Raw genomic sequence first — 24,920 nt, 5'->3', positions numbered from 1 at the left:
TACACTTGTGCTCTCACTGGGGCACTAAACAGCTTCACGTGTTCCTCCAGCAGCTGGTGTCTTGGCCTTGGTGCCCCAGAGGCAGGAGAGAGCTCAGTCCTTTGCCCTCCTCAAACTTCAAGGGTCTTAAGTAGAAGGCAACCCATTTGGCTGTCCCCACAAGAATAACTAAGGGCTTCCCACGTGATAGAGTTGCAAAGAATCCAGAAACACAAGAGACTTGGGTTTGGTCCCAGGGTCAGGAAGATCCCTTGGAGAAGGAACTGGCAACCCACTCCAGTATTCTTGCCTGGAAAATTCCATGGACAGAGGAGCCTGGTGGGCTACAGTCCATGGGATTACAAAGAGTCAGACACGACTGAGCATGCAAATGCATACGATCAGAACTGGGAGGTTCAAAACGGTAAGAAATGTCCTACAGCTTCATAAGAATATTCTGCTATGCTGTTTAGTTGCTAAGTCATGTCTGACTCTGCAACCCTATGGACTATAGCCCACCAGGCTCCTCTGTCCATGGGATTATCCTGGCAAGAATACTGCAGTGGGTTGCCATTCCCTTCTCCAGGGGATCTAACCCAAGTCTCCTGTGTCTCCTGCTTTGGCAGGTTGATTCTTTACCACTGCGCCTCCTGGGAAGCCCTCCAAGAGAATATGGACATATAGAAATGCAGATACTTCCAAGGCCCTGGGACACAAGAGTTACATTTGGAGAGACAGAGGGAAATATCGACAGTTCTCCGTGGGTACATCTCACCTTCCAACAGGACTAATAAAGGAAATGGGGCGGAGGTTGTGTGCTTGATGGCACCTCACAGATAACACAGCCCTGAATGGTGCCTTGATTCCCCTGCCCATTGATTTAGTTTCCCTTTTCTTTACCATCTTAGAATCTCATCTGGGCCCACGTAGGCATTCATTTTCAGAACGGAAAGATAGAGTAGCCACGACCTTGTCCAGGGCTCTGACTGTCACAGGGCAAAGAGGCAAAGTAAAGTGCCCAAGTTCACATGGCAGGTTACAGAGTGCAGAGCTGAGGTCAAGTTCTCAGCCCCCTCCACTCCCAGCCCAGGCCTTTTTAAATGCTACCATGCTGGCTTTTACGATTAAACATTCTTTTAGTCAGTAGCTAGTGAGACCTGGAGTTTAATGAAAGGGTGCTAATTGGTTCTGCTTCTCCTATTTCTCTACACTAGATAGCAAAATGCTGGGTGATTTAGTTGCCTTTCACATGACGTACACATAATGTGGAGGTTGGTCAGTATTCATGTTTCCTTGGTCTGTGTGCCTCAGGAACTATTCTTGTATCCTTGGGAACACAGCAGCTTAACTTTTTATGTATAAGCAGTCCATGTTTATTGCAGGAGACTAGAAAATATAGATAACCAAAGAAAATATTAAAAAACAATAATACTGCATTATAAATCTTCACATTCCAGATTTTATATATATGTGTGTCTATATGTGTCTGTTTATACTTTTGTGTATCTATAAGACACAAATATGTGTATATATATGTATACATATATATGTATATACACGTATATATATGTGTATATACATATATATGTGTGTCTGATATACATATGTGGATCATCTTTCTTTTTTTTTATTTCTCTGCATGTATTTTTTTAATTAGTTTATTTTCTATTTTTTAACTTTACAATATTGTATTTGTTTTGCCATACATTGACATGAATCCACCATGGGTGTACATGTTTTCCCCTTCCAGAACCCCTCTTCCACCTCCCTCCCCATCCCATCCCTCCGGGTCATCCCGGTGCACCAGCCCGGAGCACCCTGTATCATGCATTGAACCTGGACTGGCGATTCGTTTCACATATGATAATTTACATGCTTCAGTGCCATTCTCCCATATCATCCCGCCCTCGCCCTCTCCCCTAGAGTCCATAATACTGTTCTATTTATCTGTGTCTCTTTTGAAGGATCATCTTTCTATGTCAAGAAAATATATGTCTGTCCTGTCCATTTTAACAGGTAGATAATATTTTATTGTGTATATAATATAATTTACCTAACTGATGTGCTGTTTTTTTGGAAATCTAGGCTTTTTTCCCCTAATGATAAGTGCATTTTGAAAATTCTTAGTATCCTCTAAACCAAATATTTCCACATTCCTTTAATTATCACCTTAGGATAAATTTATAGAAGTAGATATGCTGAATCAAAGAAGGCTTTTAGTGTCATTAGCCTGGTTGCCCTCCAGAAAGATAGCCATTTACATTCTGTCCATCAAGGTAGGAGAGGACCTTGGCATTTAAGTAAAATAAGCAAAATAATGACATCAACCACTAATTCTTACTGCCCAGGTTGAATGAGTTACCTGAGCCTCTCTTTTCTCAAGTGATTATAAAGCTATGAGCATACTGTTATGACCTGTAAGAGACTGTAAGCAGAGTATGTAAGAAGCTTATAATAGTTAGACAAGGATTGCTAGGCTTGCTTTACTTCAATCTTACATACACTCTGCAATCCAAACATAATGGTGTCAGGGCCAGAGAGATTTGTGCTGAATGTATGGTAGTCAGGCCACAGTTCAGTAGCTGGTTTTTAGTGCTCCGACATCAGAAATGAGAAGTATCTTCAACATCAAAGTATCTTTTACATCACATTTCAAGATGAGATCTTTGTGTTTTCTTGCTTTTGATGGTAATAGCAAAAGTAGGTATTTAGTGCTTTGTATTGATGTACTCTAGACCTGTGCTAAGGACTTTACATGTATTATTGTCCTTAATCTCCAGCACAAGCTACTATCGTAGGTGTTGTTACCTCCATATTACAGATGAGGAATCTGAAGCACATAGAGGTTAAGTAACTTTACCATGGTCACAAAACTTTTGTTTGGTATGGAGGGATTTGAAACCAGGTACACTTTTTTGACATCAAAGTCTGTGGTCTGAGCTATTATGTAATATTGTCTCGCTGATAATCAGGCTCTATATTACTCCAGATAATCTAACCTCTAGGGATATTTAGCCTCACTTCTAAAAGATGTCAGTAGGTAGAACTGTAGCAATTAAGAGCAGGCATTTGGGGGCAGAAAAACCTGAATTTGATTTTATAGGATGTGGAAGCCTCAGCGTCCTCATCTATAAAAGGAAGGTGATTGGACCTACTTGTAGGAGAGCTGTGAGATTACATGTCTATAGTGAAATCGTGGCACCTGGCCTTGGTAAATAAGCACAAATAAGTCATAGAAAACACATCATCGTCACTGTTTAACTTGTTTAAAATTTTAGCTTTAATTGGATGTAGATTTTTAGTTTTTATTTAATGTTGGAATGTAATCAATTAACAATGTTGTGATAGTTCAGGTGGACAGCAAAGGGACTCAGCCGTACATATACATGTATCTCTTCTCCCTCAAACTCCCCTCCCATTCGGGCTGCCATGTAACACCGAGCAGAGTTCCCTGTGCTATACAGTAGGTTCCTGTTGGTTATCCATTTTCAGTATAGCAGTGTATACATGTCGATGGATGTGGGTTTTTAAAACATAAATTTCCCTTTTGTTTCGCTAACTGTTCAAATCAGTGCATTATTTTGGGGTTGTATCTCTTGCCCTCTCCAGATGCAAGTTTGTCCTTTTCCTGGGTGTAGGTAGTACAGTGGTGGCTTTGTAAATCCTACAGAGACAGCAAGTGTCACTCAGCCGTATTGGGTATTATCCTTTACTTTATTTTGTATTGAAATTACAACATTATCATCTTTGGGGCTAAGGTTACATGTGTCTGAGGCCATAAAATAGATGGTTCCCTTTCACCTTTATATAAGTAGCTTCAAGCACTATTGTTTTGAGAACTGGATCAGTCTTGGGATCCAAGCAGCCTGTTCTGGTATCTGAAAATACTAGATTGGTTGCTTTTTAATCCCTGGGAGGTTTAGTGAGTTTGTTTTGCTTGGTTTTGTTTTCTGCTGTGTCACAAGAGGTTTTTATTTTTGCCTAGACACAGACATGTATATCTCTACATGTGCATACATACCCTCTTGATCAGAGGAAATATACCATCTTATATATACTTGAATTCAGGCTTTTAGGTCGGTGCTATAGTCCCAGAATCAGATTTTGTTACTATTAGTCATGCACCACAAAAGATATCCACTGAACAGCCATCAGTGAAGTCTTACACCTTTGTTCTTAATCCTCAGAGGCCAGATAAAATTGAATCCATTTTGTGGGTCCATCTTAATAACCTCTGTCTTTTTATTTCAAATGGACTTTCTGTACTCTTAGGTACATCTCAAACCAGATGAGAAATAAGACTAGGCTGATTCAGTATTTTCCATCATCATAGGTAGTGTTTAAATTTTGCCCAGATATACACACGGGGCTTGTGCCTAGTATTCTGAAAACAAAACACAACCCTGCAAATGGTAAAGATTCTCATTTTTCCAAAATTAATTTCTAAATACTCTTAAGCCCCTCAAGTGTTGATCCAGTTTTTCCCATAGCAAAAAGCTTAATCTTGGGTTTCCTGAAGGCTTCTCTTACCCGACACAGCTTTCTTTGTTGTTTCAGCTGATTGCACATCAGGTCAGCTTGTTGTTCCTGCTGTATCTCTGTCGAAGCAGCCTTGCCAGAAAGTCGACTGCCAAGTCCTTCCTTTCTCTTCTGAGCGCCTAACACGTTTTGCCCAAACCATTGGGTAAATAGACCAGCCCTCTCTCAGAGTAGTGGCAGAAGAGCTTCCTGTTATCTCACTTTACACAGTACCAGAAGCAAAGTTCCAGGCTCTTAAACATTGTAGCCCTTGTGCTTACTTTCTTGACAAATGAAAGAGCCCTGTATAAGGAACATCCAGGATTCCAACATGTTTCTCTTGGAGTCTCCCTCTTTCCTAAAAGGTGATCTGGCAACAGTGTCGGTTGCTCTTAAACTGTTAGCAGGACATTTGCTCTGTGATCTCAGAGCAGTACCCTTCTGTTTGTTCTGAGATGGGAAGTGGACACCTGCTTTCAGAGAGAACTTTTACTTGATTGGCATCTTTAGAATGTGCCTTGTCCTCTGGGGAAGGAATCCAGCCCTGCCTTCTAGATAGGCATCCTCGTATTTCCTGCCTCCAGAGCCTAGAGCCTTAAACACCCGTCCTCATTTATTTTGTGTGCCATTGGGAAAGTGATCAGAGAATATGGTGCATTTGCAGAGTAAATATAAATTTAAAAGGTATGTTTCCCGTCCTCTCCCTGGCAAGTGTCTGTTGGATATGGATCAGAATCCATAGTTAATTCCTGAAACTACTGTTGGTTGATGGCATCTGTGTCTTTTTCTTTTCTCATTTATGCTGATAATGGTTTCTTATAATGGTATATAGAGTTCTTCCTTATCTACAGCCCTGTTTTCTGGAACTTTGTAACCTTAGGCCTGGATATAGTCAGAAGAAACCTGAAACCTCCTTGGTAGCACAGAAGCAGGCCCAAAGCATTGCGCAAAGAACTGAAGACCTAAAGATACTGAGATTTGGAATTGAAAGAGACATGTACCCCAGTGTTTATTGCAGCACTGTTTACAATAGCCAGGACATGGAAGCACCCTAGATGTCCATCGGCAGACAAATGGATACAGAAGTTGTGGTACATGTACACAATGAAATGTTACTCAGCTATAAAAAAGAATGCATTTGAGTCAGTTCTAATGAGGTGGATGAAACTGGAGCCTATTATACAGAGTGAAGTAAGTCAGAAAGAGAAACACCAATACAGTATGTTAACGCATATATATGAAATTTAGAAAGATGGTCAAGACGACCCTATAGGCAAGACAGCAAAAGAGACACAGTTGTAAAGAACAGACTTTTGGACTCTGTGGGAGAAGGCAAGGGTGGATAGATGAGCAGTACAAGTTTGATGCATGAAGCAGGGCACTCAAAGCTGGTGCTCTGGGACAACCCAAAGGGATGGGTTGGGAGAGGAGGAAGGAGGGGTTTCAGGATGGGGGGACACATGTACACCCGTGGCTGATTCATGTCGATGTATGGCAAAAACCACCACAAAAACCTCTAATTAAAATCAGTAAATTAATTTAAAACAAACAAAAAATAAAGATACTGAGATTTGCCATCTCAACACTTCTATAAAGGGAGCTGTAAGCGGCTGGTGATGACTCCAAAAGGCCAGCCTTTTCATGTGACAGTGACTAGTGTGAGAGAAGCAACAGGAGATGAAGGAACACAAGCAGCAGTGGGGGGTGGAGAGGGGGACGCTGGTGGTGATCACAGACAGAAATGTGGGGGTTTACATCCCAGGCAATGAGAAGTAAAGAAGAGAGCCAGCAGTGGTGAGAATGGTGTTAGGGGGTGGCAGGTGGAGATTGTGGAAATGACGGGACAGTGGGGCAGACTGATGAGCAGGAGGTCCTAAAACAGCAAAGAAGGCAAGAGATGGGGAAACAATGTGGGTAGAAAACCTGAACTTCAATATAGGAGTGCTCAGATGGCTACTTAAAAACGGGGGTCAGTCATAAAGACCTTCGTGTAATACCCATGAAAACTGGAGGTAGAAGTGAACGTTTGTTGAATGAGTGCGTTTATGCATGTACCATTTCCATGGCTTTAGTGTGTGTATGTGTGTTTTGGGGGGTGGTAGGGTGGACCTAGATGAATAAGCACATGAAAACTGCAGGCAGTGCGTGCAAAGGTGAAGGCACACCTGGTCTGCCCTGGGCCTTGAGGCTGATGGGTTCTATCCAGGATAACCAAGAAACAGTGAGACTGACTTGCGGTCAGTTGCCACCACAGCATAACAGGGACTCTCAGGTCAGGTACCTGGTCTGACCACCTGGTAAAGGGCAGCGCAGGGCGGTATACCAGTCCACAGGCAGACCGTCCCGGCTGAGCTGAGGGATGTGTGCAAACCAGCCTCTGGAAGGCACATCTGCTATCGACATAGGCAGGAGCAGAGGAGAGGCAAAACCAGAGGCTGGGAATTGCGCCCGGTGGGTCTGCAGAAGTTCTTTGGTCCTCTGGGTCCCCAGAAGTGCCTGTGTCCTGAGGTGCGGACATCTAACGGTTGCCAGCAGGCGCAGATGGGATGGTGAGGAGAGGGCATGTGGCCAGCACTGACTCTGGATTGGGCTCTGTCTGTGTTGCCCAGCCAGCCGCAGCTGGCAATGGTGGTGACCTGTTCACAGGCAAGGAAGGACACAGTATATTTTAGAAAATTTTCCAATGCCTATTTGAAATTTTAAGGTCTAAAATGTTTTAAAACTCTCTGGCTAACTCCAGAATGACTCATTCCCGACATATTCCAAATGAGCATTGTATTTTGCATTTGGACAGTGTTTTCTACTTTACAAAGTGTATCTATAGACATTATTCCATGTGGTTTTTTTTTATAACATTTCTCTGAAGTGAATAAGGTTTTTTTTTTTTAATTTGTCTCCATTTTACATGTAAAGAGTTTGAGACAGAAAAAGATGAAGCAGACTGTCTAAAGGCACCCAGTTGGCTGCTGGGAGAAAGGGAGGGGGGCCCAGGTTTCATGAGTTCTAGCTCTTGCCATGACAGCGTAATGCGGAGTCATCGATCGCTTTTCCACGTGGTTGACTATGACCCCGAAAGAGTGAGCCGTGGAAAGGGCCTGTGAAGAGCTCCAGACAGTCTCTTCTTTCTCGTTTCCGTAGGACTGCCTCCTAACTCGGAAATTTATTCTTCATCCTCTGCAGAAGCATTCCATGTGGGCAGTCTTGGTGTTCAGGCTCAGAGGAAAAGAAAATGAATGTGGGTTTGTTTTGGTTTTGCCTTTCCTCGACCAGTGGATCTGAAAACTCTCAAGTGTGAAAGTGAAAGTGTTAGTCGCTCAGTCATATCCAGCTCTGCTACTCCATGGGCTGTAGGTAGCCCCCCAGGCTCCTCTGTCGGTGGAGTTCTCCAGGCAAGAATGCTGGAGTGAGTTGCCATTTCCCTCTCCAAAGGTGCCTCTTATTCCCCAAGAGATTTTAGTCCTGTTCCTAGCAGTTCTGAGTATCACTGTGGACACATTTGTATCTCCTGCTTTTCCCAGTCAGTTACCAGAGTGAGATTCTGAAATATATGCAGTTACTGGTGACAAAGAACAGAGAGAAGCTGTTTTTAAGAAATCAATTAAAAGATAACTTGTAAATCTTAAGGAGACATCTCAAGGAGTGAATCAGAGTTGCAAAATATTTCTTTAATTCTGGAATGAATAGTATATATAATTTATAAATAGGGATGGCTTCTAACAAACTGTTTTGCATGGTCATTAACAATCACAGGGCAAGAAAAAAATAAAAGAAGAGAATTTGTTCTAGTGTCTTGACGATGACATTGGGTTGGCATCCCTGTTTTGCTCTGCAGTTGTGGGGAGAGAGCAGGGTGCCTGTTAATCTACGCTCCCAGGCTTAGGCTGTTTCAGTTTGCAGGTTGGCCTTTGCTTCTTGTTTCTGACTTGGATGGAGGCTATGAGGATGACCTCATCCCATTACAATTCAGAGCAACTGTGCTGGTGAGAACAGGGCTGCTATTCCCTAGTGGCAGTCCATTTTCACATCTCATTCATAATTGAGGGGAGGGAAGATCATTTTTTGCCCATTACAGGACGTGGTTACATCAGATCTCCAGGGGCATACTGAAGGCCTAGTATTGTTGCAGCTTAACAACTGTAACCTAGTCTCCTGACAAGATCTGCCTTCCCCTGAAAAGTGCAGATTCCAGGAGGGAGGAAAGAGGATAGGGCTAAGTTCCCAACCCAGAAAAAGTGAACGGGAGAAACGTTGCTGCCTTCCCATCCTAAAAGACTGTACCCAAAGTTTCTGGACTCACCTAATCAGACATGACCATACACTATACTTACTCTTGGATTTCTAATACATCTTTCAACGTCTCCTGCATGACTTCCTCTGACAGAGAGAAAGTATTAGAAGGCAGAGCTGATGGCAGTACATAGGGATGGAGTGAGCCTGGTTCGAAAGTATCGTTTACATGCTGACGTTCATTATTACCATTTTATGTTTGTGCAGGTGGTTCCAGAAAAGAAATCACTGAACACTGGGAATGGCTGGAGCAGAATCTGCTACAGACACTTTCCATCTTTGAAAATGAGAACGATATCACCACATTTGTGAGAGGAAAAATACAGGTAGTGCTTTATTTATTTTATTTATTTGTTTTTATTAACATATAATTAACTTGTTGCACTGTGTTAGTTCTAGGTACACAGCACAGTGATTCAATATTTCTTAAGTTAGTGGAATTTAAAACAACAACTTTTCGCTGGAAAGAATTTCAAACTTACAGAAAAGTTGCAAAAGTAAGAATTGTATAAAGCATACCGGGAGATCCTTTACCCACATTCTTCTGTTATTAACAGTTGACCGCATTTACTTTATTATTTGTGGGAAACATTGAAAAACATCAGTAATCTTAGAAAAGATGGCAGCTTCCAAATTTAAAAATATATATATTCTTGAATAATGGAGAGCTTTATTGATAAAACCAATCAGAGTTGATAAATCTTCCTTTGGTTTGAGTCATGTGTCTGAATTTCTGGGAAGTAATATAAGTGGGGGGAGTCTGAGTCTAATTTGATCCTATAGGAGGGGCTGGGTGAAAGGGGGCGGCGGTTGGTGGGGAAACAGAGACAGGAGGGGTCTTCTCCTTCCAGGAACCACTGCTGAGGTTCTCAGTTACCTTTCCGTCGTTGTTGTTCAGTCTTTCAGTCGTGTCCAACTCTGCAACCCCATGGACTGCAGCAGGCCAGGCTTCCCTGTCCTTCACTATCCCCCAGAGTTTGCTCAAACTCATGTCCATCGAGTCGGTGATGCCATCCAACCATCTCATCCTCTGTCGTCCCCTTCTCCTTCTGCTCTTAATCTTTCCCAGCATCAGGGTCTTTTCCATTGAGTCAGCTCTTTGCATCAGGTGGCCAAAGTATTGAAGCTTCAGCTTCAGCACCAATCCTTCCAATGAATATTCAGGGTTAATGTCCTTTAGGATTGACTGATTTGATCTCCTTGCAGTCCAAAGGACTCTCAAGAGTCTTCTCCAGCACCACAGTTCAAAAGCATCAATTCTTTGGCACTCAGCCTTCTTTATGGTCTAACTCTCACATCTGTACATGACTACTTCAAAAACCATAGGTTTGACTATGCAGACCTTTGTAGGCAGTGACATCTCTGCTTTTTAATATGCTGTCTAGATTTGTCATAGCTTTTCATTGTCCTTTTTCAAGTGTTACTGTCTTTGGGAAATAGGTGCAAATCAAAAGTGGTAGGAAGAAAACTGAAGCTTGAAAGTAACAATAAGTTACTTTTAAGTAACAATAAGAAAGAAAGAAAGAAATAAAGCAGGAGCAAATTGTGGATCAAATAGCCATTCCTTTTACCATTTTCATTACATCAAAAATGTCAGATTTAATTCCCCTGAAACCAATTATGAGAAAGGAATTGCTATTAATGCAATTATGTGTGAAAATCATTCATGTGCAAATAGATGGTTTAAGCACTCACAGATTGTCCAGTAATGAAGGGACCCAACAGATTTATTTGTTTTGAGACTTACTTAACTTTTAAAAATTATAAATGTTATAATTAACTGCAGAGGCAACCATAATCCAAACACCATAGATGACTTGTTTTTTTCTTTTTAGATTTCTCATATGCATATATATCCTAATAGTAGTCTGACTATACATTTAACTTTATATCATATCTTTTTTCTCTGGTATATACTATATTATTGTATAACTTTAGCTGTTATTATTATAACTGAATATTATCCCATAATTGACTTTACTATTCCTCCTTGTATAAGTCTCCCTAGCTTTTAGTCTAGTGGGAATCAGGTACAAACAATAATACAATGAATTCTTCTGTTTGTATGTAACTTTTCTTATAGTTTTTCTCCTCTTTAGGATAGATTACAAAATGTTGGTTAATGGGTTAAGTAAGTTTAAATGCTTTTAATGGACCTTAGTAAATATTGTCAGTATGTTAGAATCTCTGTGTGATTATAGTGTTGCTTGCTTTCAGCATTATAATTGTTTAAGTAGTTTTTCAAATTTCGTGAGTAAAAGTCGGTGTCTTATTGTTTTCATTTTTCTGTCTTTGATTATGAGGTTGAATATTTTTTCATGTTTGCTAAAGTTAATGTTCCCCTTTTTATGAACTACTTGTCAATGTCCTTTGTGTATTTAAATTTGTATTGGATGTCCTGAGTATTTGGATTGTAGCAATTTTCCAAAATTACATGAAGCTGTTGCCTAGAACAGGGGCGACCTATTTTATATTATGTAGAACCTATAGAACATATATACCCTGGTGGCTCAGTGGTAAAGAATCCACCTGCCAATGCAGGAGATGCAGGTTCGATCCCAGGATCAAGAAAATCCCCTGGAGGAGGGCATGGCAAACCAGTCCAATATTCTTGTCGAGGAAATCCCATGGACAGAAGAGCCTGGCAGGCTACAGTCCATGGTGTCGCAAAAGAGTTGGACATGACTGAGCAACTAAACAGCAACAACAACATAGAACATACAGGAAGGAGATCATTCCATTCCTTTGTTCCATCATCTGGTCCACCTGGCTAAAATTATAATAATCTGAAGAGATTCTGTATTATGAACCCTCTTTTTTTTCTTGAAGTTGTGAAAGTTGGAAGTGGAACTTTAGGGATTATTATCCTTACTGTTGAAACTAGTTGGTGAGGCATGGTCTGTTGATACTAATGTGTTTTAGTGATGTTTTTCACCTCTATGTCCTTATAAATCCTCTCATATTTAAAGAAATTTTCTTTTTAAAATTTCAATGAGCATTCTAGATATGTAGTACTTATTATTTCTTTAGATAGCATGAAAAAGTGAAAGTGTTAGTCTCTTACTCATGTCAGACTCTTTGTGACCCCATGGACTGTAGCTTGCAAGGCTTCTCTGTCCATGGAATTCTCCAGGCAAGAATACTGGAGTTGGTAGCCATTCCCTCCTCCAAAGAATCTTCCCAACCCCAGGGATCGAATCCGGTTCTGCCGCATTGCAGGCAGATTCTTTACTGTCTGAGTCACCAGGGAAGCCCCTTAGATAGTGTAGTTTGAATTTAATGTTCCTCCTCTCTAAACACACGGGCGTCATTTGGTTTGTTCTACATTGCTGTTTTCTAGCATTCTTCTGACTTCAGGTCAGAGCCTTGCTACAGGAGAGCGGACATTAGGCTTGAGGGTCTCCATGCTCACTCGGAGTTGATTAGCCATTGGCATTGCCTAAGGACCCAACTGCAACTTCATATTAGTTGTTCTCATTCTGTCCCTTTCATCTGTTCACTCATTCATTTCCTTTTTCCTTTTTCCATATTTTTGGCTCCCGTGCTGTGAAGGCATTGATAACTTTGAAGTGTCATATAGGTCCAATCTCTATATCCGTGTCTCCATTCCTGCCCTGCAAATAGGTTCCTCTGTACCATTTTTCTAGATTCCATGTGTTGTGCTGTGCTTAGTTGCTCAGTTGTGTCTGACTCTTTGCGATCTCATGGACTGTAGCCCGCCAGGCTCCTCTGTCCATTCTCCAGGCAAGAATACTGGAGTGGATTGCCATGCCCTCCTCCAGGAGATCTTCCCAACTCAGGGATCGGACCCAGGTCTCCCACATTGGAGACACATTCTTTACTGTCTGAGCCACCTGGGAAGCCCAAGAATACTGGAATGGGTAGCCTGCGCCTTCTCCAGGGGATCTTCCTGACCCAGAAATCAAACTGGAGTCCCCTGCATTGCCGGCAGATCTTCACCAGCTGAGCTACCAGGGAAGTCCCTAGATTCCATATATATGCCTTAATATACGATATTCACTTTTCTCCTTCTAACTTACTTCACTCTGTATAACAGACTCTAGATTAATCCACATCACTGCAAATGACCATATTTTTCTTTTTATGGCTGAGTAATATTTCCTTGTGTATATATACCGCACATCTTCGTTACCCATTCATTTGTCAGTGACCTAGAGGGCTGGGATGGGAGGGTGGGAGCGAGGCTCAATTGGGAGGGCGATATATGTATACCCATAGCTGATTGGTGTTGTTGTACAGCAGAAACTAACACAGCCTGGTAAAGCAGTTATACTCCAACTGAAAAAACAGATGTGTCACAAAGGCTGCAGATATATTTGCCAGTGTAACAGGTGTTTTCAATCCTCTTCTCTCTGAACTGGGTTCTCCTCCTCCCCACCCACACGTCTAGTGCCTTCATGCTCCCTGCTGGTTGTCTGCAGTTCCTTGGCATAGCACGCCACCAAAGCCTGCTTACCCCCAAAGCGGGTCCAAAATGTGTCTCCCCTGGCTTCCAGCGAAGCAACATCTCTATTCTCTCGGTGGAGTGGTACCAAAAGTAACTGGAGGGAACAACCTTATCTTAAGAGACTCTGAGGGAAACACATTGCTACTTCCAATGCCATTCAGCCCTCCCATGAAACAGAAGGACAAGAGTCAGCTACTTGGTACTTAGTTTTCCAACTTGATTTTGCTAACTCTTAAACAATTTTTTTAGACTTAGAAATCTGTGACTCTGGAGGTCACAATGAAAAACTAAGATATGGCCCCTTAAGATACATGTTTATTTGGAAAGACAACATATACTCTTTTTTTTTTTAATCTTATTTATATATTTATTTATTTTTGGTTGCGCTGGGTCTTCATTGCTGTGTCTGGGCTTTCTCTAGTTGAGGCAAGAGGGGGCTACTTTTTGTTGTGGTGCAAGGGCTCCTCGTCGCGGTGGCTTCTCTGGTTGCAGAACGCGGGCTCTGGGTATGCAGGCTTCATTAGTTGTGGTGTACAGGCTTAGCTGCCCCTCAGCATGTGGAGTCTTCCCAGACCAGGGATCAAACTGGTATCCTCTGCATTGACACTGGCCCACCAGGGAAGTCCCAACATATACTCTTTTAATAATTTTTTTTTAAATTAAATATCTCTTAGGTGCTAGCTGCTGTTGGTAAAACCTTTTTGAGACATTGTGTTTGAAAGGCATATTTAGTGGTTGGGGGACATATACACAAAATACTTTCAGCCAACATAGAAGTTAAGAGAACATAGAGACAAGAATGCTAGTGCTTATGGCGGACTGGGTTAGTTTCATAGAAAATGTGATATTTACACTGAACCTGGAAAGGTGGATTTGGACAGACCAAGAAGGGGTTCTTTGTCACAAGATGCAGATTGGATTTTTCCCCTTTTACACTGATAGACTGTGGATATTTTCATGGTGGAGATGCTGTTGTCAAATCTCTGTTTCAGAAAGTAGCTGTACAGAATATATCACAGGGTAGAAAGACTCCTGCCGGCATGCCCATTGGGAAGCCACTATGGTAATTCCTGGACTGTGCAAAGGGACTAAGAGGTGGCTTCTTCTTAGAATAGGCTGAAGATTTGTCCAGGGTTGTGTTTGCTGTTATGGTTGTTGTTTACATGTTTGTTTTTCACTAGAATTGAATGGTGATGGAGAGGGTGGAAGACAAAGCCCTCTCCCCCTTCCCTCTTGCCATCACTCCTTAGTACCACAGCTGCTGGCAACTGGAGTGGACAGTCTGGCAATGAAAATAAAATTCAGGACATCATATGTAGTAAAAAATTTCAATATGTCAGGCACAGAGGATCAACAGTACTTAATGTGAGGAAGAAGAGTTATAGTTGGGAGAAGCATCTGTGAAGAGGTGGGAATTGGACTGGATTTTGAGATTAGGTAGGGTTAGTGATGGGTGATACAGTGGTAAAGGATCTGCCTGCCAATGCAGGAGACTCGAGAGGCGAGGGTTTGATCCCTGGGTAGGAAAGATCCCCTGGAGGAGGAAATGGCAGCCCACGGCAGTATTCTTGCCTGGAAAATTCTGTGGACAGGGGAGCCTGGCAGGCTATAGTCCATGGAGTCACAAAGAGTTGGACATGACTGAGTACACACAGAATTAGTGAAGCAGACAACAGTCTTACTCTAGATTTTATGTGCTCAGAATGATAGGACCACAGGCAAGACAGTGGAAAAGCATACAGATGACATATCCAGGCCCTGAGTGTGCTTTGGATCTTGTCAAATGCAGTGCAGTGAGAACAAATGTTGCAGTGTTGGTTGGATCAAAAATGTGCATGGTCTAGAATATTGGATTTTACGTGGTGATTGTAGGGAAGCAGAATTTTGATAATAAGAAGTTTGGGGTTATAATACGTTTGGGGAAGATATATTTGTAGGGAGCATCCAGAATTCACTGGAAGCCCAAAGGCAGGAATTCTAGGTATGAGGCTGCCCAAATTCACGTGAATCTGCAATGACACCTTTGGAATCAAAACCCAAGACATTCATGCTCCAGAGCTCATGTTTATCTCACCCTACCTTGTGAACAGAGAAAATGGAGATGAGGTAAGAGGGATTTGGTGATTACAAAGTCAAAGTTGGAATTTCAAGGAACATTTTCCCTCAGGAGACATGTAGAAGCCATTTTTCATTGAATTATGGAGGAACTGGGTAACAAATAGTTCCTCAAGCTGCTAAAATGATTAAGCAGTAGATTAAGCCAGTTACTTGTCTTGGCAAAGATCTTATTTCCTGTGCAACTGACCAAAAATTGTGTGTCTTATATAATTTCCACTCCAATATTCACCTCTTTTCTGCTCATATGGTGGCTTGTTCCTTTTATCCAGGTTCCTAATGTTTTTCATGGTCTGTGGCGAATGTCAGTTAATGACATGTGTTTTGGTCTTTCTTTCCTCTACACTGATCTATGTTGCTCTTCGGAAATCTTTTAGTACATAAATGCTGCTTGTCAAGTGGCTTAGGTTTGGGGAGTTGGCTTTGAAAATAATTCAATTTTTTAAAGTGTCCCTTAGAAGAAAAATTGTTCCCTTGCCAGTATGTACAGCACACGGAAAAGAAACAGTTCTAGTCACAGTGATACCAGTTGTGCATTTGTGCTTTATCCCTTCTTAGGGCATCATTGCAGAGTATAACAAAATCAACGACGTGAAGGAAGATGACGACACGGAGAAGTTCAAGGAAGCCGCTGTGAAGTTCCATCGGCTGTTTGGGATGCCTGAGGAGGAGAAACTCGTCAACTACTACTCTTGCAGCTACTGGAAGGGAAAGGTCCCCCGACAGGGTTGGATGTACCTCAGTATTAACCACCTTTGCTTTTATTCTTTTCTGATGGGAAGGGAAGGTGAGTCCTCTAGATTTTCAGAGGGAAGCTTTTGAAAGTCTACTGAGGTTTTTGCCTGTCCTGAGTGTAAACCATATCCAAACATCAACAGTAGTAAATCTGCAGTTGTCACTGATTCGTGATGACTTAACAGTTGAATTCAATCATTTTTGGCTCAGTTGCTGTAAACTACTTGATCGTGAGATAATAAAAATTGACCAAAGGTATAATTCATTTAGTAGACACGGACTTTAATCCATAATGATCATAACTCAGAATGTTTGTGGTCCAGATTTGTCTTTTGACACTAATAAGCAGAATAATAATAAATATAAGCACATAAGCTCATAGGAGTTCCATGAAATTTGAGGGTGGTGTTGTGAGATTCCAGTATCTTGAAAGGATTTTAAAGAGCCACATGTTGACCCAGCCTCGTTCTCTGTGCTCAGCCAAGCTGGTCATCCGGTGGGTGGACATCACTCAGCTCGAGAAGAATGCCACGCTGCTTCTCCCCGACGTGATCAAAGTGAGCACAAGGTCCAGCGAGCATTTCTTCTCTGTATTCCTCAACATCAATGAGACCTTCAAGCTAATGGAGCAGCTCGCCAACATTGCCATGAGGCAACTCTTAGACAATGAGGGCTTTGAACAAGATCGATCCCTGCCCAAACTGAAAAAGAAATCTCCTAAGAAAGTGTCTGCCCTAAAACGGTAGGTGACAGATCTGGAGTCTTACGGACTTTGGAAGCAAGAACCCATCTGTTCATTTGTGAAAGGTTACCTTTTCTGAACAGCTTCAAGGGTTCAGAACACTTTTCTGGGTATAGATACAGAACTGAGAAAGACTGCCTAAAGCACTCACGGCTCAGTAAGTGAGGTAGACATGACAGCTCCAGCACTAGAGGATGGGACCTCTTTTGGTGCTGAGAGCGGAGCACCATGAGTACACACACAGGGGGATGTCAGAGAAGGACCTCTCCATGGAGCTGCCCAGAGCGGGGCTCTCAAAATTACTCGGAGTCAGTAGAATGGATGTTACTTTAGACATATTATTTTAGGCAGAGGGACAATATGACAAGGGAAACACAAGGGAAAAGCACAGAGGAAAGGAAGCTCGTCAGCATTTATGGAAGGTGGCTGGGCGTGGGACGAGGCTATGCTGCAGAGAAGCCCAGAAGTCTGGATGTGAGAGTGAAGGCTAGAGAGAAGGCAAGGGGAAAGTTGGTGTTCTAACGTGTGATGGTATGCATGGAATCACCCCTAACTGAGTCAGGGACAGGGGAAGGGAGAGCGTGTCCAAGGGATATGAGGATTCAGTTTTGATCATGTTGAGTTGAGTTGCCTGCAGGGCGTCTGACTAGACATCAATTTAGTGGGATAAATGGAATTGGCCATCATTGCTGTACAGCTGGTCGTTGAAACCTGACAAGAGGTCACTGCAATGAAAACGCCTTTGGTGATTTGAGGCATGTTTTGATAGAGTGACAAGAAGACAGGTTACTGTGGTGGGTTGAATGCATATGAAAGGCAAGGCAAGGGAATTAGGTCAGTACAGACTGCTTTTTCAAGAAATTCAATGGTAAAGTAGGGGGTTTGCTATTTTTTAGAATGAAAACATTTGAACAGAAGGTCGTATGAAGTAGGCAGGTGGGAAGAGTTTGTTGATGACGGTAGCACAAGGACAGAAGAGAGCATGGAGATAAAGCTAGAAGAAGATGAATAATTTTAACAATGGCATCTTGGACTTCCCTGGTGGTCCAGTGGTTAGGACTCTGTGCTTCCAATGCAGGGGGCTCAGGTTCAGTCCCTGGTCGAGGAATTAAGATCCCACATACCAAGCAAAGCGACCAAAAAAAAATGGATCTCACAGCATGCAGAAGGATGCTTGTGTATGCTGATACCTCTGCCTTTGAAACAGCTAAAAGAAGAAGGAGGAGGTGAGGATGGAGGTAGTTTTAGAGATAGAAGGGAGGGAATTGGAGGGCCTGTCTTTGCCTTGTGAAGCCAGAAACTGGATCATCAGGGGCTGAAGTGGCCTAAAAGCTTGAGCAAAGATGTTTAAATGATGAACAGGAAGACGCAACTCATCAGAGAAAATATCATTGTCACTGGAGGACTCAGCTGGGGTTAGACACTCTGGTCGTCCAGGAGGTGGGTTGTTCCTGTGTTTCAGGCAGTTTTATTTATTCAAGGTGACCACCGACAGCCTGCAGGTTCATGTGGCTTATGTGCGTCCTCATTAGGTCATTCTTAAAAGATAAGGCCCCAAGAGTGGCTGTGGATGAGTATAAATGTAATCATCTCTTTAGAAATTACTGTATTCTTTTAGAAAGAGAATTATTTCCTGTCTAGGCCTTGTTTTCCTAAGATTCTTTGACGTTTACAGATACTGATTGTAAAATGACTACACAGGGGACCTAAATATATTAGAATGATTTCATTATGCTTTTGGGTCATCATTGGAGTTAACTCCAGCAGAAAGCCAAGAAGGCAGAAATAAGTCTGACAAGGTGGAAGGGAAAGATGGGCCAGGAAATCTCTGTTGCCGCATCATTGAGAGGTACTCAAACTTTTCTCTCTTGGGGTGAGTTATCACTGTTGTTTTCCAGTGACCTGGACGCCAGGGCCAAGAGTGAGAGGTACCGTGCGCTCTTCCGGCTGCCCAAAGATGAAAAATTAGATGGCCACACAGACTGTACCCTCTGGACTCCATTCAACAAAATGCACATTTTGGGGCAGATGTTTGTGTCCACAAACTATATCTGCTTCACCAGCAAGGAGGAGAACCTGTGTAGCCTCATTATCCCACTGCGAGAGGTACGTGGCAGGTGGAAATGGGTGTTTTAAGAGTTTTATTGGTCATCCTTTTCTCTGTATCTTACCATCACTGAATTGGCTTTTAACCATAGGTGAGCATTCATAATTCTTTGGGGGCATCTGCCACTCTTTTATGTGTTGTCATTGCTCCGAATGACCATGGGACCTGTGAGGTTTCTTATTTCAGAAGCAGGTAAGGGGAGATCAACAGAGCAGGAAATGGCTGTCATTGAAAAGGCTGCTTGGTACACTCATGGATCCCATCAGGGGGCGCACGGCATGCTAGAGGGACCACAGCGGGGAGGCAGCAGGTGGCTCAGCAGACAGGAGCGGGGAGGATGTAGACTAGAGTCTTTATTGTGATTTCCGTGCGAAAACAGCTGAGACAGGATAAGCAGGCCTGGGATTGGCAGGTTGAGTAATTCCAGCGGGCTCTAGGGCAGAGGCCCTGTCCCTAACTGTCTGGTTCCTGGCCCTGGGGTGACGAGGGCAAGATGAATAGGGGCCCTGAGTGTGAGAGCAGGTGAAGGAGGTCGTTGGGGTTTGGACTGGTTGGTTTGCTTGTGAAAGGCCTTCTCACAGGTGAGTCCTTTACTCTCTCCAGGAGTTGGCTAACTCTGGGTCAACAAGGCCCTGAGATGTGAAAACATCAAATAGAGAAACTAGAAAGTGTAGTTACTACTCCTGGCCTATTCAGCCTGAGCATCTTGATCTTTAGAGAGGTGGTCTAGGTTGTGAATCAGAAAGTCAAGATCTGTCTAGTTTGTGTGTTCCCTCTGTTAGAACCACCAGGACCACTGGCTGCAGTGGCCAGATCTGTATCTCTGCAAATTTTAGAGTCTGTATTTTAATAAGGTTCCAGGCTGATACCCATGGACAGTGAAGACTGAGGAACATTATCATTGTACCTGGGTTGGAGGTGGGTTCTCTTGTGTCTTCACAGTGATAGTTTGTTCTGGTACTATGTGGAGAAGCCTTGCTATTGGGGGTTGAGAAGAAATTCCAGGTTAGGATGTCCAGGGCTGGCAGATTCGCAGTTAGAACCTGGCTGCTTTCAACCTACTTTGGTCCTTTCCTAGAAATTAAGATGCTTAGAAGCTTTGGCTACTTAATCAAAGTTGAGCCTTTGTTAAGATTTCCTGTGGTAAAGGATTCAAGTTTCTCTTTGCCAACTTTCTTTTTTTAAAAAAAATAATCTTTTATGTAAGCAAATTTTCTTGGTTTTTTTCCTTGTTTGCATCATTATCACAGAAACTTATTAAAATACAGACAAATAGAAAGAAAATGAAACTCACCCCTACTCCCACCATTCAGAAATGACCCCTGTGAACATCCTGCTCTATAGTTGTTCAGGCTTTCCATGCATTGCTGTGTATATGTCATTTATATTATTTAGGTATAAAGAAATAATAAATTTTATTTTTTGCTTGTTTCTCTTAACAATGACTGTACACTAAACTTATTTCCATATCATAAAATATTCTTTTATAACATTTAATGACTACATATTATTCCATTACTGGATATGTATAATTTATTTCGTCTTATTTAGGTTACCTTTGATTGGACCTTTGCATTATTTTTTTTTTGTTTCCTCCCAATCATATGTATAATTTTCTTTAAATTATAAATTCCTAGAAGTTTTAATTGGTGGGTTAAAATGAATGCAAAGTGTTAGGCAATGGAAAATCTAGTTTTCTTTCTTATAGGGTGAGCTCATTGGTGTTATAACACATTTGGAGGCCAGGAATTATTGCGGGTGAATTCTGAGATGGATGATTGATCAGTACTTACACTTGGCTCTGAAATACATCTCATGACTTTTTCCAACAAACTTACCCTCTTTATCTTAGGGAATTACTAAACTCTGTGTGTGTTTGTGTTAATTGACATCATGTACTAGTTTCAGGTTAACATAGTAGTGATTTGATATTTGTATATGTTATATAATGATCACTATGATAAGTCCAGTAAACATCTATCACCATTCACAGTATGCTATTAAAGTCTACTATTAAAAATGTTCTTCGTCAAGTACTACCTGAACAAAATAAAGCAGAGTGACCTGGACCCACTAGGGAAACCCATCCTGGGATTAAGAATATACTGAGTGTATCATTTATAAATCCGAGTGAGTCATCACTTCATTTATCCAGAGGTAACTGAGGAACAGAGGGGCTGGAGGCTGCCACCCACATCTGCTCTCCTGTTCCCCTCCTCCTGGTTCAGTTCAGGGGCTCTGTGTACACTTGAGTGTGATCTACAGTAGGATTGTGAGAGCTTGGAGGAGTTAGGAGATTGGTGGTTAATATCCTCAGCCCATCTTGTGCTTCCTAGTTTTCCCTAACAAGTAGTAGGGCAGAGATAATTCAGGCATATCTCAGGATAAATCAGAAGAGGGAGGATAGTATAGGTGGCATTTAGAAGTAAAGTGTGTTGTGGTTGGAGGGTGCGGCTTGCAAGAAACCCCCAATGAGACAGCAGTGCCCTTTCTTTACCCCAGTGAATCACTGAGATATAGGAATGGTAAATCCCAAACCTCAGCTAATGGAAGAAGCAACGGACTTGCATTTATTCCTGCTCTAGGTTATATGATGACAAAAATGCACTAGGACAGGGCTCCCACCCTCTATTGGGGTCTGTTTGAGCAGAGAGTGATCTCTCCATGAACTAAGTTAAGCTGAGTGATCAGTAGGAGCCTCAAGGAACCTTGCATCCTCCTTGGAACAGCTCCTTTTAGAATTGTGTAGACTCAGGATTGCTGTTGTATTTAATTTTTTATAAATAAGTAGAAATATTGACTGGAGATTGTTAATATACATTCTGCATGCAGACTTGAGGTAGAGTAAATCGACACATTAAATGTTTACACAGAATCATGTTGCTGTAGATTTTAAAGAAAAGTCTGAACTAGAAGCAAGAGGATAAAGTGATGAGAGTGCTCATTAGGGTTTCTAGATGCAGTCTCTTCTTTTTTTCGATTATAAATTACCTTGTAAATGTTCCATGTGAAACACCAAGATTTGATTAAATTCAAGCTATCTTACAATTGTAGTTGGTGATGAAAATGTGTCTCATTATTGTGTAGAACATTCCAGTGGAGCTATTACCCTTTCCTGGAGGCACAGAGTTTCAGGGGTAGAATTCTACTAGAACTCATTTGTCAGTGAAAAATACATGCTAACCCATGGGAAGCTTCCTAGGGTTTCTGTAGGCGCTTTCTTGCTGTCTCTGTATTCATGATCCTGGTAGATACTGGATTTCCATGCAGATTTCATCACGAGCACATGGTATCTGTATTTTAGGTGCAGAACTTGAACCTTTTATCCTCTTGGTATCTTGTCATTAATTGCAGATGCCTGGTGACTAAAAGAATCAGAAAAAAGCTGTTGGGAGAAAAGGAGTTATTATCAGTCTTTAAAAATAAGCATTGTTTAATATATGTCTGAAGTATCATGGGAAAATCCTTTTCATGATAAAGAAATTGGTTTCCCCCTCTCCCCCTGCCCCCCACCAATTTCTCTAGCTTCTTTAGCATTGGAGGAAAAAACTCTTAGGTACAAATCTAGGTATCTCAGAATATTCCTTTAAAAATGTATGAATATATATCTAACTTGTACCTGTTTATAAAAGCTGAGAACAGAACTCAGGACCTGCAGTTTTTCCCTTTATGGACCCCAGTAATACCTGTTTTGCCCTCGTGACCCTGCAACTTTTTAGGCAATTCCAAAAGGTTACTTAGCCTTGAAAGGGAGAAAGGTTTTTAAAGTTCTGCTTGGAGGAAATGTCTTTCACGTGAAAATGCTGATGAAGAGGTTGAAGTTGAACCTGTCTAGACTGCTTACATGTGGAAATGAAGACGAGAAAGAAACTAAACTCTTAAGTACGGCTCAATCAGCACAGCTGCAAATAAACCATTTATCTAGAGCTGGCCTTGAGATGTTTCTTCCTAATGTGCTAAAGAAAAGACTTGTAATACATTTATCTTAGTTTCCAGTTGATGAAAATCCTATCATAAACCAGCAAATATATGCCATCATTTCAAAGCTGAAACACATGCCCCTTTTTCCACTTTTCTCCTGATGTGGTAGACTTAACTTTACTACACATACTAGTATGCACAAATGCACACACACACACACAGGCAGCCCGTGCAGACAGGGTTGCAATTAAGCTGTTTACGTCATGTCTGCTCAAAATCAAGCCTTTAAAACTTTGAAGTGGTAAGAGGTGAGGAGTGCAAAGCCCCGGAGTCTACTCGAGACGTTTGAAGGATTGGTGGTGTTTTAACAGTCATGTCCACATTAAGCTAATAAAAGGACCCAGTATCGTGGGTTGTTTCTCTCTCTTACAGATGAAGCACCAGCTAAGAGTCCTCCCTCTTAAAGTTCCATGAAATTTTAATGAAAGTCAAAGAATTCCTTCACAACAAGGTTTCTCAGCCTTGGCGCTGTTGACATCTTGGACCTTACTGTGTTGGGGGTGGGCTGACTTGGGTCCTGTGCATTGCAGGATGTTTAGCATCATCCTTGACTTCTACCTGTGAGATGCCAGTGGTACCCTCCACTTGTGATTACCAGAAGTGCCTCTAGATGTTGCCAAATGTCTTCTGGGGCTGGGATGGGGACTCACTCTCGATTTATAACTACCAGCAAGAAAATTCCCATTCCAGTGTCATGTGTTCTGAAATGTTTTCTTTTATTGGGACAGCGTTCAAGAATCTCCACTTGCCTCAGTAAAACACGGAGGTTCCGGCCGAGATTGAAAAGCACTGTCTTCTTTATTCAGCGCTCAGCATCTTCAGCGCTCAGAGGCTGCTGTCAAGTGACCCCTGGGAAGTAATGCTCTTGTGGGCTGTTTCTTTTCAGGTGACGATTGTAGAAAAGGCAGACAGCTCCAGCGTGCTCCCCAGTCCCCTGTCCATCAGCACCAGGAACAGGATGACCTTTCTCTTTGCCAACTTGAAGGATAGAGACTTTCTGGTGCAGAGGATCTCTGACTTCCTGCAGCAGACGAGCTCCAAAATATACTCAGACAAAGAATTTGCAGGAAGCTACAACAGTTCGGATGATGAGGTCGGTGGAAGGCACCTGCGGGTTTGGTTCATCTTGTTTCTCTTCCCTGGGGAGTGTTCACCTCCTGGTCTGTTTTGTTTGATCCTGAAGCTTTGCAGCTGTGCTGAGATGAACCAACTACTCTGATGTCCAGAGCAGACATCTCATTTAAATCTCATAGTGTTTGTATTTAGGATCGTAGAATTGAACATCTAATCTCACCCTCTTCTTTCAATGTTGAAGACGTTATGAAGTGATTTGTCCTGATTACATAGCAAGTGACTCTGGTCTAAGTGACTCTGTTGGAAATTATACAGAGGTCACTCAGTAAAGTCTCAAACCTGAAATACAACATCATTAGGATGATTTTATTATGATACAATACAAATTGTGTCCCTATTGAATTAAACTCTGAATTCACATCCAGGAAAACTGGGCCCTGAAAGACACATGATTAGCTCAAGGCATAGAGCAACTTGCAGTGAAAATATGTTGTAAATCTAGTGAGCTCCTGTTTACCTGCTCCAAGATTCTGTGGGCCTTTTTGAGGCACCAGAAACTAGATAGGAGCCAAGGGAGGTGGTCCCATCAGCAGTTGATTCAACCATGTCATGCTTTGCATGCATACTAATCAGAGAGATAAGTGTCCAACCAGTTTGTTGTAAAAATGAATCTAAAATACACGGGAGAAGAAAAAAAAAGAAAAAAAAAAAAATACACGGGAGGCATTTCCCTGGTGATCCAGTGGTTAAGACTCCATGCCTCCAATGAAGGGGATGCAGGTTCGATCTCCAATTGGGAAACTTAAGGTCCTTCATGCTATGGAGCACAGCCAAAAAATAAAATACAGAGGAAACCTATTGGGAACATCGAAGCTCTGTGGCCCATGATCCCGTCTAATTCTCACCAAAATGCT

General features: G+C 42.0%; 1 protein-coding gene across 1 annotated transcript in view; it reads left to right on the top strand.

Annotated features, from left to right (window-relative positions):
- The window catches only part of TBC1D9 (TBC1 domain family member 9), a 122,661-nt gene that overhangs the window by 61,128 nt on the left and 36,613 nt on the right, over positions 1-24,920 (top strand). The window contains exons 3-7 of the mRNA XM_081540677.1: positions 8,992-9,110; positions 15,926-16,154; positions 16,583-16,844; positions 18,743-18,950; positions 23,819-24,025. Of these exons, the coding sequence (XP_081396803.1) occupies positions 8,992-9,110; positions 15,926-16,154; positions 16,583-16,844; positions 18,743-18,950; positions 23,819-24,025 (1,025 nt within the window). The remainder of the gene's footprint in view (positions 1-8,991; positions 9,111-15,925; positions 16,155-16,582; positions 16,845-18,742; positions 18,951-23,818; positions 24,026-24,920) is intronic.

The sequence above is a fragment of the Giraffa tippelskirchi genome, chromosome 11, assembly GCF_054371585.1.
Source record: "Giraffa tippelskirchi isolate mGirTip1 chromosome 11, T2T-mGirTip1v1.2.pri, whole genome shotgun sequence".
Taxonomy (NCBI): Eukaryota; Metazoa; Chordata; class Mammalia; order Artiodactyla; family Giraffidae; genus Giraffa; species Giraffa tippelskirchi.
This window is presented reverse-complemented; position numbering and strand designations above follow the sequence as displayed.